At 35.5% G+C, this 16,087-nt stretch overlaps 1 protein-coding gene across 3 annotated transcripts in view; it reads left to right on the forward strand.

Moving 5' to 3' along the window:
- The window catches only part of NRK (Nik related kinase), a gene marked incomplete at both ends in the record, with an annotated part of 163,678 nt that overhangs the window by 88,528 nt on the left and 59,063 nt on the right, over positions 1-16,087 (forward strand). For all 3 annotated transcript variants that reach the window (XM_082681152.1, XM_082681153.1, XM_082681154.1), the window contains 6 exons: positions 1,027-1,137; positions 2,635-2,725; positions 5,366-5,496; positions 7,373-7,427; positions 11,559-11,637; positions 12,703-12,878. In XM_082681152.1, the coding sequence (XP_082537278.1) occupies positions 1,027-1,137; positions 2,635-2,725; positions 5,366-5,496; positions 7,373-7,427; positions 11,559-11,637; positions 12,703-12,878 (643 nt within the window). The remainder of the gene's footprint in view (positions 1-1,026; positions 1,138-2,634; positions 2,726-5,365; positions 5,497-7,372; positions 7,428-11,558; positions 11,638-12,702; positions 12,879-16,087) is intronic.

Here is a 16,087-nt window from a genome sequence, read left to right on the forward strand (position 1 = left end):
ATCAATTGTGAACAAATATAAAATAAGGGAGTAATTTTCTGAAAAGAAAATCTTAGTATTCCAAAAGGAAATAAGGTAGACTCTTTGAATATTCATGATTTGGGGTTTATCCTTTTGCTTCCCTTCATCTATGGCAATAATTAACTTACCTACACTTATTTTAAAAAAAGGCATGTCTTGTTCTACTGGCAAGGTAGTATTGACATGGGCATTAATGCATAAACCTGTGCTTAAAGTTTGTGAAGTTGATTATAATAGTTACATTCTCCTTCACATTAGTCAGCCCTCTAATTAGCTAATATAGGGAAGCAAATTTACTAGTTGGGCACCTGATTCATTAGTGGCAAAAATAAATTTCCTGAGAAATTGCATTTATTAATAAAGTAAAATCTGAATGAGATACTGTCAAAGTATTAACCTTAAAATAGATTTTCTTTAGCAGTAAAGTTATTTGGAAAAAAATGCCCTACAGTAATGGAACTGACAGTTTCCCCCTTGGAGTTGTATTTTGCCAGTTTCTTGGGGAAAATATTCTAGAATTTGAAAATAAAACAACAATTTAAAAAAATCTAGTCTTAATGTTGAAGTGTAAATTGTTTTGAGATCCTCCATATCCTGCTTCTCCACCTGCAAACTATTCCCTCAACTGTGTTTTTTGTTCTACTCCAGTCATCACTCAGACTTACCCCTGTACAAGCTTCTTTCTAAAGGCAAGTCTTATTCGGTTTTCAATAAACTGAACGTTTTTCTTTCTCAGCATATACAAACACTACCTATCCTTCAAGGCTTAGCTCAAATCCCAGGTCCTGGTTAAAAATCCCTGGTGTGGTACCTGCCTTCTCTCCCTCCACAGATCTTTGGATTTTTTCCCAGTTCTTTTTCATTCTACCAGACAATTGAGCCAGTCTTTGCAATGTCTTAGTGTCTAAACATTGCATATAAACACAAGCCATATGAACTAAAACTCTCCAGATATTTTCAGAGAATTACTTCCTAAACCTTGATACTTTGCTGGCTTCCCTGCAGATGGTGATGGAGTTATGTGCAGCAGGCTCAGTCACTGATGTAGTGAGAATGACCAGAAATCAGAGTTTGAAAGAAGATTGGATTGCTTATATCTGCCGAGAAATCCTCCAGGTGAGCATTCATATAGTCATTCTCCCCTGGTCTTGAAAAAACCTGGTGGTAATATATACAATGTACCTTATATCTGCTCATAGAGGATGATTTGAGAATTCTTAACATAACTTCTGGGTCAGGATACTGAAAAAGGCTTTAGAGAAAGCAGATTTTCAGATGATGTCCTTAAACTTTAAGGTACACCAGCAGATGGCTAACCAGGTCCTTCCAAATCATGGCCTTTAATGGCTCTGTCAAAGTCAGACTGTAGTGTTCAGTGGATCAGGGATATGACAACTTGGAGTATTTATTATGTTGTTATGATTTTTAAAGTTTTTTTTAAAAAAAGCATAGCACTGTCATTAGAGATTAAGATAAGTTGAGAAGTCAGTGTTTTACTCAATGGCTCCAAACCATCTACAAACTGTTTTGCAGACAGATATTCTCTCTGAATAATGGCTTACTTTTAAAACGTTCCTTATTTTTAACAACAAATTGGATGAAAGTGCCAATCTTCTTGATCTACCAAACTCAAATTTTTCTTTGTGTCTTAAGTGCTTAGGGTCACCCAAGAAGGATATTAACAGAACTGAACAGCACCACTGATAAAAGATTAGAATGTCTTTCCTGTCATCTTAATTGGATTCACTTGTGGTAATAGTGTAAATATTAAGAGTGCAAACTCTGGACTGAGTTTAAATTCTGGTTCACCATGTATTAGTTGTGTGTCCTTGAGCCAATTACTTAATTTCTCCAAATCTCATTTTCCTCATCTGTAATTTGGGGTGGTATTAGCACCTTCCTTAAAGGGTTGCTATAAGGACTTAGTAATTTACTCCACGTAAAGCACTTAGCAAAGTGCTTGGCCAAGAATAAGGACCCAATAAATATTAGCTGTTTTTACTGTTACTTCTGTTATTAATCCCCAGTTCGTATCTAGAGCAATCTCACTGAAGCCAGGGCATGGGTTAGCCAGGTCAAGGGTTAGTTTTAGTGGTGAATGGTCTGGAGACAGCATGGTAAGCCAATACAAATGGCAAATGCTTTAAAATGAATTTCCATATTCCCCCAAATTCTCAGCCTACAAGGTTGACTAGAAAATATTTTGGACTAAACAAATGGTTGGATGAGGAATAGAGTAAAACAATGCGAGCTATGATATTTAAGATATCCAGGTCTTTACTCATATGGTTCGTTGGAAAAATGGAGGCTAGAAAGGACGGTAAATGGCCCAATGTATACAAACATTAATTTTTGGTGTTTTGTTTCTTTCATGGGTGTCCTGATTTATTTTCCTTTCCTTATAGCCAAAAGTAGTATGTCTGGGAACTGGTTGTGGTAATTCCAGCCTAAAGAAAGAATTTTGTCTGAAAAATGCAAATCTGGGCCATTTTTCTTACCAAAAGTTTTTTCAAAAATACTAAGAAGAGTACCAGAAAAAGAGAAAAATATATACTGATGTTGCTTTTTAATATAAATGTGTGTATATATATATATATATGTATATATATGCAGGGCTTAGCTCATCTTCATGCACACCGTGTAATTCACCGGGACATCAAAGGTCAGAATGTGCTACTGACTCATAATGCTGAAGTAAAACTAGGTAAGTTTATTCTTGTAATACTTTAAGTGAGGCCCAAAATATCTTAATAGAGAAAAATCCTTTAAGATTACTGTGTTTTCTATCATGTCACTAACAATCCCCTCTACTTATTTAGGCCGTGTCTTCCCTGCCTGCAAAACAAGTCAAAGTTTGAAAATTTGTTTGGGAAGGGAGGTTGGGACAAGAGAAAGATGCACTTAACTGCTTCTCTGAAATCATGTAGATAAAAACAACTTTTCAAGTATAATAGGAGTTTTACATTTTGATCATTGCTTAACCCTCTAATAGATTCAGCTATTACATTTATTTTAACAATTGAATTGAGTATTTACTATGTGGAAGTTTCTGCGCCATGGACAAGGATTAAACAAAAAGACAATTCTTCCACATCACAGAGCCATATTTTCCAAAGAAAATCAAAGAACTTTTAAATGACTTAAGCACAAATTGCTTCATTGGAATTTCCCCTCAAATATTTAAAGAACTGATATCAGTTAGAAATAATGCTCCAGTAATATCCAAATCAAATTGAGAATTAGAAATCAAAATACCAAAAAGTTCCTGGCTTTCTATTCCAGGGTTCAGAATGGCATAATTTATTTGAAAAACTACACATAATGTCTCACAGGCACACAGGGGACAATATATTGCACCTTTTAAGGTTTAAAATAAATATTGTTGATTTGTTTTTAAATAATACCATATGAATAATGTCAGTACTATGTAATGGCAGATGACCTCACTGATATATACAATAGAACATAAAATCACTGGTATCAAACCCTGCATTACTTTTTAATCATATCAATTCTTGCCTACCATGTCTCTAGCATGACTTTAAAATCATTCCCATTTTTCTGCTAAATAAATATAACCAAAGAAGAGAGTTTGTTCATTCACTGAGAATGCTTTTCACTGAATATTTCTGGAAGAAGCATGAGGCAATAATTGTTCTTAAAATAAGTGAAAAGTAATTTCAAGAAAATGTACTGTGTATTTTGTGTCTACAAGCTACAAAGCTAGAAACAGAATTTTAAGACACTGTGTTAAAATTCATGAGAGTCATTTGGATCTCACATTCAAGTGTGCAGGGTAGATAGTATGTCACACAGCTACTCTGTTCACATGTGGCAGCACTACCATATATCTGGGTCAAGTTGCTGGCCAGCCCTACCATTTGCAACACAGAAGAGAAATTGTAAATACGTGAAAAGCCACTGAAAAACCTGTCACAAAGTCCATGCACTAAAGATCATGTACTTGACTCTGTAGGAGAGACCTTTTAGCACTAGAGTAAAATTTAATCAGGCTTATTATATACATAATCCTTATACATTTGGTTTTAGATTTCTTAGATCCCAGCATATTTTTAAACAACATGTTATAAGGAGAAAGTTGCAGAAACCAAACTCAATAACAGCCAAAGGGAGTAACAGAAAGGAAAGAGACTGGACAGTGATTCTGTTGCAATTGCAATTGATCAATAATCCTCATATTCTGGTACCTAGGTCTTTAAAGAAAAGGTGAATGATGCCACTGCTGGGGTCTCATCTCTACTTTTAACTTCAGCTTTTCTTTTTTCCCTTTTCTTCCATTCATCACTGTTTCTTCCAGTCTTTTCTCCTTTCATTTTCTTCTCTGAATGTCATATATCAGTTTATGGCCTTCATAGGTATTTCTTGGCCCTTAATGTTGGCCCTCAGGGATAGTGAAAATGCTGAGCTCTGATGTAACCTATTCTCAATAAAATATCTAGCTAATGAGATCGTGCAACACCCAATGATGATTTTCATATATTATGGACATTTTGTTGTTATTGTTCTTCTTAGTCCTTCCTTTAACACTGCCTTAAACTCTTAACTTTAAAAATTTTCTTTTCCTTTCCCAAGTTCTTTAAACTACTTTTCAGTCAAGGTTGTTAGCCATCCTCTAGATTCCTGGAAACCATTCTAAATTAGGAAATCTACTTCATTTTTCATCCCTGTCTTATTTTTCTGGACTAAATAACCCCAGTCTACTTTAGCCTTTTTTCTGTCTGTTTCTGAGGATACCATACTAAATATTTTCATATAATATATCCCACAGATGAATAGAAGACTGACCTTTTATAGTCTAAGCTAAGATATGGATACTGCAGTAAATATTTGCATCTGATTCAGAAGATCTGTAGAAGAACTTAAACTAAATTTTAGCATAAATTCCTTTTTCTTTATCAGTGTGGTAGGGCTTTCTAATATCACAAATGAGACTTCCTAATAAAGTACTAATAAGTTTTAGATTTCTTAGATGTTGCTTATAGTGCTGGTCTTCCTCCAGCTTGGTGGCAGGTCCAAATACTACATATGTTATCACTTCAGAGGTTCAGGGTGTACTGATGGAACTTTATTTTTAATATTCATGGTAAACATTCAGCCAAACCTACTGTAGATTTATAATAGCACTGCTGATTCTCTTTCCAATATAAATACCAGCAAAAGCCTATTTCCCAGTGTTCCTGGAGTAGACTTCATGGTAAAGTTTGCTGGGCTGGAATGAAAATCTGTTATCCATTGTGGCTTTTGTATTGGCTTTCCAAGTTAAAGCAATAATTTATTGACCTTTTTGTTACTGATTAATTATTCTGACAAATGAATTTTGCAGTGGATTTTGGAGTGAGTGCCCAGGTGAGCAGAACTAATGGGAGGAGAAATAGCTTCATTGGGACACCATACTGGATGGCACCTGAGGTGATTGACTGTGACGAGGACCCCAGACGCTCCTATGATTACAGAGTAAGTGTAAGGATTCAGATAGTAGGAATCAAATTTTGGAAAGGACTTTTGACTTTTTATTTTAATTTATGAAATAAAAGAATAAAAAGCAGGCAGCTCCCTTTTTATGATTCTTTTAATGTATTCTTTTTTATATCTTTATTGGAGTATAATTGCTTACAATGTTGTGTTAGTTTCTGCTGTACAACAAAGTGAATCAGCTATATGTATACATATATCCCCATATCACCTCCCTCTTGAGCCTCCCTCCCACCCTCCCTATCCTACCCCTCTAGGTCATCACAAAGCATCAAGCTGATTTCCCTATAAAAAGCAGGCAGTTGCTTCTTTCACATAGACTCTAATAAGAAATGCTAGACACTGTTCCTATATGTGGTTTAATGATGTGCATAAAAATAATATTTTCTAAGAATGTAGACAAAGTAGACCATTGGGAGTTATCCATATTTGAGGAAGAATGTCTAGTTCATATTGCTTGCAACTTCTTGGTAAAAATATTATATTATGTAGCTTTATATGGAAATTTAACTTCCAGGGACAGAGTGCTTTGTAAACTTAAAAATGAATAAATGTAAAGCCAATTATTAATCCCCACAGTAACTTAGCTCCAGAGAGAAAAAAATAATAATTTGATTACTCAGAGTAATGGAGAAAATCCTTGGCATGGTTCACCTCCAAACCACAGAAAATCAGTGGAATAGACAAATTAAGTAACAATTCATGCTATTTATTAAAATTTCCACTGAAGCTGCAATTTGGACAATATACATCTATGTACACATTTCAAAAAGCTGGTGTGGAAAGAAAACTCTCCATTTGCTATAGACTGGAAAAACCACACTCACTCTCCACATCATAAGTCATCCAAACAATTCATTGTGGTTTCGTTGTATGGAACCTAGGACTCAATACTTGAAGTTGATTAATTCAAGTTTCATCTCTTTTCCCTTTCCCTTAAATGCCCCCTGCTTGATCTGCAAGCAGACCTGATGAGAGCTTATTATAGCCCAGTACTATTAGGAGCTATGGAGACAATGGAAGTGTAATGTTCTTTAAGTGGCTTGCTGTAAAAAAAATAATGTTTTATAGCTGTACAATTTTTGGCAGTCTTCCAAGGACTTTCACCCATTTTAATTATATGTCTTTAATTTTTAGTCCCATGTAACTTAAAGAAAACTTAAACCATCACAACAACCCTTTGAAGCTAAGACATCTATAAACAGGTGTTTTAACAATTCAGTTAACTTGCTTAGGAGTCATTAAGCCAAACAGTGCACCTCTAGCCCTGTGCCCTTTCCACATTCTAAAAAACAAAGTACAGTTAATAGTAGTGAGGGTCATTTCCTAGAGCCTCCTAGAACATAATTTCCTAGAATTATAATAATTCTATCTTCAATATACTATATTCAAGGCACTGCTGAAGTGCTTATATATAGTATTTCATTTAATACTTATACTAGTTCTATGATGTGTATACCATTATCATCTCTACATAAGGTGAAATTGAGATACAAAGAGTTAAATCATTTACCTAAGATCCAACTTCTTTACAGCTAGTAGTATGTGATAGGACTTCTTTACAATAAATTCCTTCTGTTATTTCAGTTAAGGTAACAATAGCAATACATCCAAGATGAATTTTCCTTACATTGAATCCCATCCCATGTCAACTGGTTGTGTAGTGTAGTACTGGCTGGTCACAGGGTCAATAAGATCTTCCTATAACATCAGTCTCTAATGAAGCCCCATTATAGAAAACCCATAAAATGGCTGTAGCATTGACATCTCCCCTCAGCCAAAGATTGTTTTGAGATTCTAAATACTATCAGTTTCCCATTTTTAAGTGACATTTTTTTGATCATCTTTTCTTTTGCAGAGTGATGTGTGGTCCGTGGGAATCACTGCTATTGAAATGGCTGAAGGGGCTCCTCGTGAGTAAAAATATTTGTTGTTTGTTCAAAGTTAGGGAAACATGTTGTACAAATCTGTCACTTGTACTAGCTAGCTTGTACTGGCTACAAAGGTGCCACACTATGTGCCAAACTATAAATGGTGGCCTTTTCCTGCTTACCGAACGCTGCAGTCAGAATGGCCAGATATGTCTATAAGAAGAGTTTGTATTTTTCTCTCTTAAGATATCTTATTTTAGGATGATTGAGTGTTGTTTCAATTTAGCCTCAATAACATTTGGTCCTGATAGTCCTAACCAAACAGAATATAAAGGCATTCAGTACATATTCACTGGTGGAATATTTAGGTTCCCAAACATTTACAGTTATACCCTGCTACTACTTCAGACTGTGACAGTTGAGAAAATCCCCAGTAGTTCCTTTTAATTGAGCCAATCCTCAACAACATTGAGAAGTAAGTTTTTTATTTTCCTTTGGAGTCAGTCTAGCTCATCATTGGTGCCTTCCTTGCTCCTATCAGCCACTTCATTGCCCCTAATTGTTCAGAAGGCTTCATTTCCTCTTGTTTCCCCCTCCTTCCCATCATTTAAATGACCTGTCAGCATTCTGTTCTCTCAGGACACTGTTTTCTGATAGGAAAGTGAAAATAGAATGTGAACTTGTGTATAAATGATTAATAACCATCTAATGTATGACCCCATAAGCAGAGCATATTTGTTGTCCTCAATACCTAAATCCAAGGATATAAATAATAAATACATTCCTAGTATTGATGAGAAGTGAGAGAAGTGCCTGGAGTGTGTGTGTGTCAGGGGGCAGGGGTTGGAATTACTTTGCTTCTCCCTCTCCAAGCAGATCTTGTAGGTTCCCATGTCCCTACCTGCTTCATCTGCACAGTATCTACTATATTATCACTGTGTTTCAAGGCTAATGGGAGTAGAAATAGTGGTAACAGAATTGTTAAGAATTCCTGGTGTCCCTTGGAATATCACATATCATAGAACGGGCTTGGATTAAAGCTGAGCCAGATGTGGAGATCAGGTCACTGCTGCGTCTCTGCTAGTGCCCAAAAAGCTACAAAGTACCTATATTGGGTGAGTTTTTAAATGATGGAAAAATTGTTTACTCCACATATATATAATTGAGATGAAACTGGGAAGGTACATATTATTCCTCATTATCTCATGATTATTTCTCTTTATGAAACATGCTTAAATTATATTGAGCTCCTCCACTCTTCCTCTTCCTCCTCCTCTCTTGCTCTCTTTAAATACACATATTGTATTTCATGAATATTGATGCATGTATTTGGTTAGGATGAATGACTGCATCAAGTAGTATATTATTTCTATTGTCTTTCCAAAAAGACTAGCTTTCTACATTTTGCAGATTTGTACTTTTTGATTCACCTTTTTTGGTTTCACTTTTTTATTCTAAAACAATAAATCATTGGAGAAAAGAGGCGTAATGAGCAACTCACAGAAGAAATACAGAGAGGGAGTTCTTCACAGAATACACAAATGGCAACTTTTTGCAAAAGATAGCTGAGGACCAGGAGATTCTTAACTAACAGTAGAAAATAGGACCAGCATGCCTGGATAAGTAGTCATTGGAATGGTGCAGCTTTAGTCATGAACAACTTGAAATAGCCATACTGCTAAAACATTTGTCTTTCACCAGTCTCCTTTATTGCCTGGAGTATTAATTTTGGATGGAAATGGCTGTCATCAATTTAAATACAGAAATCCCCCAGGTTGTGATATTTATCATCTCAGAAAGGATGGCCTTCCAAAGTGACAGTTATGTGATAATTACCTCTGAGGTCCAAATAACAAAATCCCCTTCTGCCTTTGGTGAGTCTCTCCCAGGGAAGTAAAAAGAAATAGAGAATACCTTCTCACTAAAAGGGTGCTGTAGGGACTCTCAGAGGAGAGAGAATCAGGACCCTTGCACATCAGGACTTTAAGTCCTTGGATTCTGGATAGAAATTCAAACTTGATGTGCAGTCCTTTAAACCAAGGCCAGAACATTACTAGTAGTTATTCAAACACCGGAATATCATAGGTCAATTAATATTGAATATGTGTAGTTCTTAGTTTCTTTGTTTTTTATAGAAAAGTGAATCGTTGCCTGGAGAAGCAGGACTGGATTGACAGTTTACTCCAACTCTCCTTCCTTGTCAAGGATCTACACCAGCCAATTTACCTTAATCAGAACTGTATCTTTTCCTATGTTAGCATTCTCCTTGGTGTTGTAGAGATTGTTTGTAATACTATCAGACATGCTTGTTTATAGTCCTACTTCTATTCCTTGTAGTGTCCTTCCCTTACACCCCAGATCAATCTTTACCTGAGTGTCTTTACCCCTGTCCCATCAGGAGATCCATTTCTTCAGTATTCAGAAGATTCCTTTGTATCTCAACATATTGTAGGTGTTAAACCACGTTATTTAAAATAATTCAAACTACACCCAGTTTAATGTTTCTAATCTATCAAGATATGTATTTTTAAAGTAGATTTACTACTTCAAAGGAATGAGCTTCTAATGGTGAAAATTTAGGCAACATTAGGATATATGGGGTGAAGGGGACATTAACTGGAATTCCTAAAATTAAACAATATAGGAAACCTCCACAATTGCTGTTTGACATAGTTCTTGTACCCACCCTATGCCTCATTCATTTGTGGACTTCTCCTTTCCTTTCATGAAAACTTACCCAGCCTATGCCCTAACTCTTGACACTGAAGATGTTGTTAGTTAACTGAGATGCTCAGATGTTAATAAATGACAACTGCTTAATATTGTAAAAATTTACTTACAGTATGTTTAAAGGACAGATTCTGGTGATTGATTGGACACAGTAAAGGAATGAAGAGAATCAAATATTATCCGGATCTTTTGAGCTGGGGGCTAATTTTGCCCTCATTTATATACCTGCACCTTCTATTAATTTATACCCATGTAATTGAAACGAAAGTTTGACCTTTGAACAATTGCCTTTATATTACTCTAATGAAATTACCCTGGGGAGTTTCTTTCTACTACTATGAGAGGCCAGTTTGACATTGTAATTTCTCTGGAGATGTATTTTGGGAGAGGAAGGATGCCTCTAAAGAGTTATTAATATCAAAATGTCCTCAGATGAATGGCACACTTCTAGTGTTAGATGAAATTTACACTATGGCTTTCCTTTGGGGGAATTATTGCACTGCCTGTTTTCTTTAATCAAAACACAAGAGGAAATAAGTGAAGTGAGACACATATTTAAACACTTACAGAAAATCCCAGAATTCCCAAGCCAATGAGGTAATGAAATTATATACCACATATTGGAATAGGCTTTTCTTTGTATGGCTGTGTGTCTAAAAAAAGAGAATGAAAGTCTAGTAATTTGGCACAGAATTGAGGTGCCAGATAGTTAAAATCTTATAATATCAATAGCTAATATTTATTAAGTGCTTACTCTGTGCCAGACACTTTTATATGTAGGTTGCCATTTAATCCTCATAGCAACTCTTTGAAGGAATTCTTGATATATTTCCTGTTTTTAAGATGAAGAAACCAAGGCACAGAGAGGTTAAGTAATTTGCCCAAGGTCACAAAGGTAGAATTAGGATTTGAACACAGATGATCTTACTCTAGAGGGTGTGTTCTTAATAGTTACTCTATCTACTTCTTTTCCTAGGACTGTCAGCTTCCAAAACAGATTATTCTCCTCTTTTTAGACTACTAAATCATTGTTTATATATTATTGCAAATAGTTATTAGTCTGGTTGACTTTTTCAGCCTATAATTACATATTCCAATTTTACAGCTGTAGATACCTGCAGTACAAAACACAGAAGAGTGCTTGTCTCCACCTGTATTGTTTACTTCTCTACATATAAATTATCAATCACACATTTCAAAATTTTTATCTAGTGTAATTTATTATTATTTGTCACACCTGGCAATAGTGAAGCTTTAGGATCTTATATAATGGACTGTTTGCGTTAAAATCAGCTTTCCTCTAACTACATTCTTTTGTATCTATTCCTTAGTATCTATTCAACATGATATGTGAAAGAATAGTGAGAATCCCCTCTGGAATAAGAAGTGTGTTCTGTAGTTACCCTTATTACTCATTCTAAGCTTATCTATTTTACTTTGCAGCCCTGTGTAACCTTCAGCCTTTGGAAGCCCTATTCGTTATTTTGCGAGAATCTGCTCCCAAAGTCAAATCCAGCGGATGGTAAAGATGAATGACTTAATCTCTTAAACACATTAACCTGACATTTTTATGTAGCAGAATTCATTTGGTCAGTCCTGCTTCAACATCCTTATTGGACAATATTTCCTAAAAACCAATACCTTAAGTAAGGGGGTCTAAATGACTAGTGTTCATTAAGAGCTAGCTAGCCAATCAGAAATAATACTCTCCATAGTATATTGTGATGACATTACTGTCCTGGCATTAGTGGCATATTCAGTTATTTCTTCAGTAATGGGATGGACTAATGGAAGCCATTTGAGAAGTTTCTCACTGAGCCCAGATAGGCAGTCAGTGATTGTGATATATAGCCCAGTCTTTTTACCCATTAAACTAAACATCCAAAGACCTAGAAAAGAGGACTTGTTCTCTCAGCGTGCTACAGCCCAACTAAACTTGGGATTCTTTCTTCCTGAAGCTTTTTGATCTAGTACCTGAAGCTCTTGCTTGTCTTAGTATTTATTGCTTTCCTGGTAGAAGTGGTTACTATGATTTGATTGCAGACATTCTTCCTTGTGATTAAATTTAACCCTTCCCACAGATTCAGGCTTTCTGGTCACATCTGTTTCTGTGGGCCATTTTATAAGATTAATTAGTCATGGTACTATTAACACCCTTTTCTGGATCATTACATTGGCACCTTTATAGCTTAAAGTGCATATAGTCAAGTGAAACACTCAGGCTTCAAAGTATGACTACTGTGGGATGACCAATCTAGTCTCATGGTCTACATAAATCACATCAACCACTTAATTGCCTTCACACCACTTGACTTTTTATCATGTACATACTTCCGAACTCATTGAAGTTTCTACTATTATTTGGGTAGAAAATGCCATTGACTCTGGCCTCTTCAGAGGTTTGAATGGCATTGCTGTGTAATGTATATTGTCAAACTGCAGAATATTTGGCTATTGAAAAGACTATTAATAGCTAGAGACAACTCTCTTCAAAAATACAACCTTCAGAGTGGCATGTGGGTGGAGGTGGGAGGAGGTGTGGCAGGCCTGAGAATGCTCTTTTATCTCTTTGACTCATTTCTTTTAGGTCCCGCAAGTTCCATAATTTCATGGAAAAGTGCATGATAAAAAATTTCTTATTTCGTCCTACTTCTGCAAACATGCTTCATCACCCATTTGTTCGGAATATAAAAAATGAAGGGCATGTTGTTGAGTCATTAAAGAAGCACCTTACTGGAATCATTAAAAAGAGACAGAAAAAAGGTAGAATATGTGAATCTTCATTTTACTGGAATAAATATTCAAATGAGAGCAAAATTTATTAAATTTTTTCAGAAAAAAATATTTAAGAATTAGGTTGAAAGTAAAAATTCTGAGACCACTGATATTTAGTTTTTCCACTAATATGCCATATGCATTTAATTCATTGTCTCTTACCTGATCATATATATATACATAAGATTATAATTTTTTGTCAGTTACAACTGGCACGTGTTCATATTTACAAAGACTTTGAAGGCCTCCAGAAGAATTTTGTGATATGCCAATTTCATTTTAAGAAAACTCCTAACTGAAGAAATAAAATTTTAAAAAAGATAACAAAATCTATATCTTATTATTCTTTTTTGGCTAATATGTTAATTAACTCCAATGAGATAAATGGATTTGTAATTATCCATTTTCTGACTACTAATTTTGAAGTAATATCAGTGTACCATACAAAGTTGATTTTATGTACGAATCTCCAACTTTAAGATGAAATTAAAGGAACACATTTATGCAAATAAAAGTAAGCTTCTAGATTTTAATGTCAAAAATGGCAGGATGAATGTTCATCAAACCCAGAGGAAATTACTTAGGAAGTTCTAACTTTATAGGCTGTATACCATATTCCGCATTTAACTTAGGGCACCATAGGCAGGGTTGAGTGGTAATGGAATAGCAAGGGGGGAGCCTGAAAAAGATAGCAGGCATTCTCAGATTCACTCTAAGATTGATTGCAGTGAGCTCCTTCCATCTACATAAATATACATATCTTATTTTGGAGTGAGAAGCAGAAGGAATTAATTTATTTACCCATGGTGGAGAATTTATTGGACCAGCAACACAGAAGCCGACCAGTCACAAATGGATACAGGAAGACCACACATCTAGTTGAGAATTCGCTAATTACCAGAGCTGCAAGATTTTCAAAATGTAACCTGCAGGAAAAGACACGATTATATGGAGATTACATGGAAGATGTAAATATAGTTGTCCTAAACTCTTTTTTTTTTAATGTCTTTATTGGAGTATCATTGCTTTAAAATATTCTGGTAGTTTCTTCTATATAACAAAGTGAATCAGCTATATGTAGACTTATATCCCCTCCCTCTTGTGTCTCCCTCCAACCCTCCCTATCCCACCCCTCTAAGTGGTCACAAAGCACCGAGCTGATCTCCCTGTGCTATGGGGCGGCTTCCCACTAGCTATCTAATTGACATTTGATAGTGTATATATGTCAATGCTATTCTCTGACTTCGTCCCAGCTTACCCTTCCCCCTCCCTGTGTCCTCAAATCCATTCTCTATGTCTGCATCTTTATTCCTGTCCTAACCCTAGGTTCTTAAGACTTTTTTTTGTTTTAGATTCCATATATATGTGTTAGCATACGGTATTTGTTTTTCTCTTTCTGACTTACTTCACTCTGTATGACAGTCTCTAGGTCCATCCACCTCACTACAAATAACTCAATTTCGTATCTTTTTATGGCTCAGTAATATTGCATTGTATACATGTGCCACATCTTCTTTATCCATTCATCTGTCGATGGACACTTAGGTTGTTTCCATGTCCTGGCTATTGTAAATAGAGCTGCAGTGAACATTGTGGTCCATGACTCTTTTTGAATTATGGTTTTCTCAGGGTATATGCCCAGTAGTGGAATTGCTGGGTCGTATGGTAGTTCTACTTTTAGATTTTTAAGGAACCTCAATACTGTTCTCCATAGTGGCTGTATCAATTTACATTCCCACCAACAGTGCAAGAGTATTCCTTGCTGGTTTCCTCTCCAGCATTTATTGTTTGTAGATTTGCTGATGATGGCCATTCTGACTGGTGTGAGGTGATACTTCAATGTAGTTTTGATTTGCATTTCTCTAAGGATTAGTGATGTTGAGCATCCTTTCATGTGTTTGTTGGCAATCTGTATATCTTCTTTGGAGAAATGTCTATTTAGGTCTTCTGCCCATTTTTGGATTGGGTTTTTTGTTTTTTTCCTATTGAGCTACATGAGCTGCCTGTATATTTAGGAGATTAATTATTTGTCAGTTGCTTCATTTGCAAATATATTCTCCCATTCTGAGGGCTGTCTTTTCGTCTTGTTTATGGTTTCCTTTGTTGTGCAAAAGCTTTTACGTTTCATTAGGTCCCATTTGTTTATTTTTGTTTTTATTTCCATTTCTCTAGGAAGTGGGTCAAAAAGGATCTTGCTATGAATTATGTCATAGAGTGTTCTGTCTATGTTTTCCTCTAAGAGTTTTATAGTGTCTGGCCTTACATTTAGGTCTTTAATCCATTTCATTTTTGTGCATAGTGTTAGGGAGTGTTCTAATTTCATCCTTTTATATGTAGCTGTCCAGTTTTTCCAGCACACTTACTTAAGAGGCTGTCTTTTCTCCATTGTATATTCTTGCCTCCTTTATCAAACATAAGGTGACCATATGTGTGTGGGTTTACCTCTGGGCTTTCTATCCTGTTCCATTGATCTATCTTTCTGTTTTTGTGCCAGTGCCATACTGTCTTCATTACTGTAACTTTGTAGTATAGTCTGAAGTCTGGGAGCTTGATTCCTCCAGCTCCGTTTTTCTTTCTCAAGATTGCTTTAGCTATTTGGGCTCTTTTTGGTTTCCATACAAATTGTGAAAATTTTTGTTCTAGTTCTATGAAAAATGCCATTGGTAGTTTGATAGGGATTGCACTGAATCTGTAGATTGCTTTGGGTAGTAGATTCATTTTCACAATGTTGATTCTTCCAATCCAAGAACATGGTATATCTCTCCATCTGTTTGTATCGTCTTTAATTTCCTTCATCAGTGTCTTATAATTTTCTGCATACAGGTCTTTTGTCTCCTTAGGTAGGTTTATTCCTAGGTATTTTATTCTTTTTGTTGCAATGGTAAATGGGAGTGTTTCCTTAATTTCTCTTTCAGAGTTTTCATCATTAGTGTATAGGAATGCAAGAGATTTCTGTGCATTAATTCTGTATCCTGCTAGTGTACCAAATTCATTGATTAGCTCTAGTGGTTTTCTGATAGAGTCTTTAGGACTGTCTATGTATAGTATCATGTCATCTGCAAAGAGTAACAGCTTTACTTCTTCTTTTCCAATTTGAATTCATTTTATTTCTTTTCTTGTCTGATTTCTGTGGCTAAAACTTCCAAAACTATGTTGAATAAGAATGGTGACAGTGGGAAACCTTGTCTTGTTCCCGA

The sequence above is a fragment of the Grampus griseus genome (assembly GCF_964374135.1).
Source record: "Grampus griseus genome assembly, chromosome: X".
NCBI classification, from domain to species: Eukaryota; Metazoa; Chordata; class Mammalia; order Artiodactyla; family Delphinidae; genus Grampus; species Grampus griseus.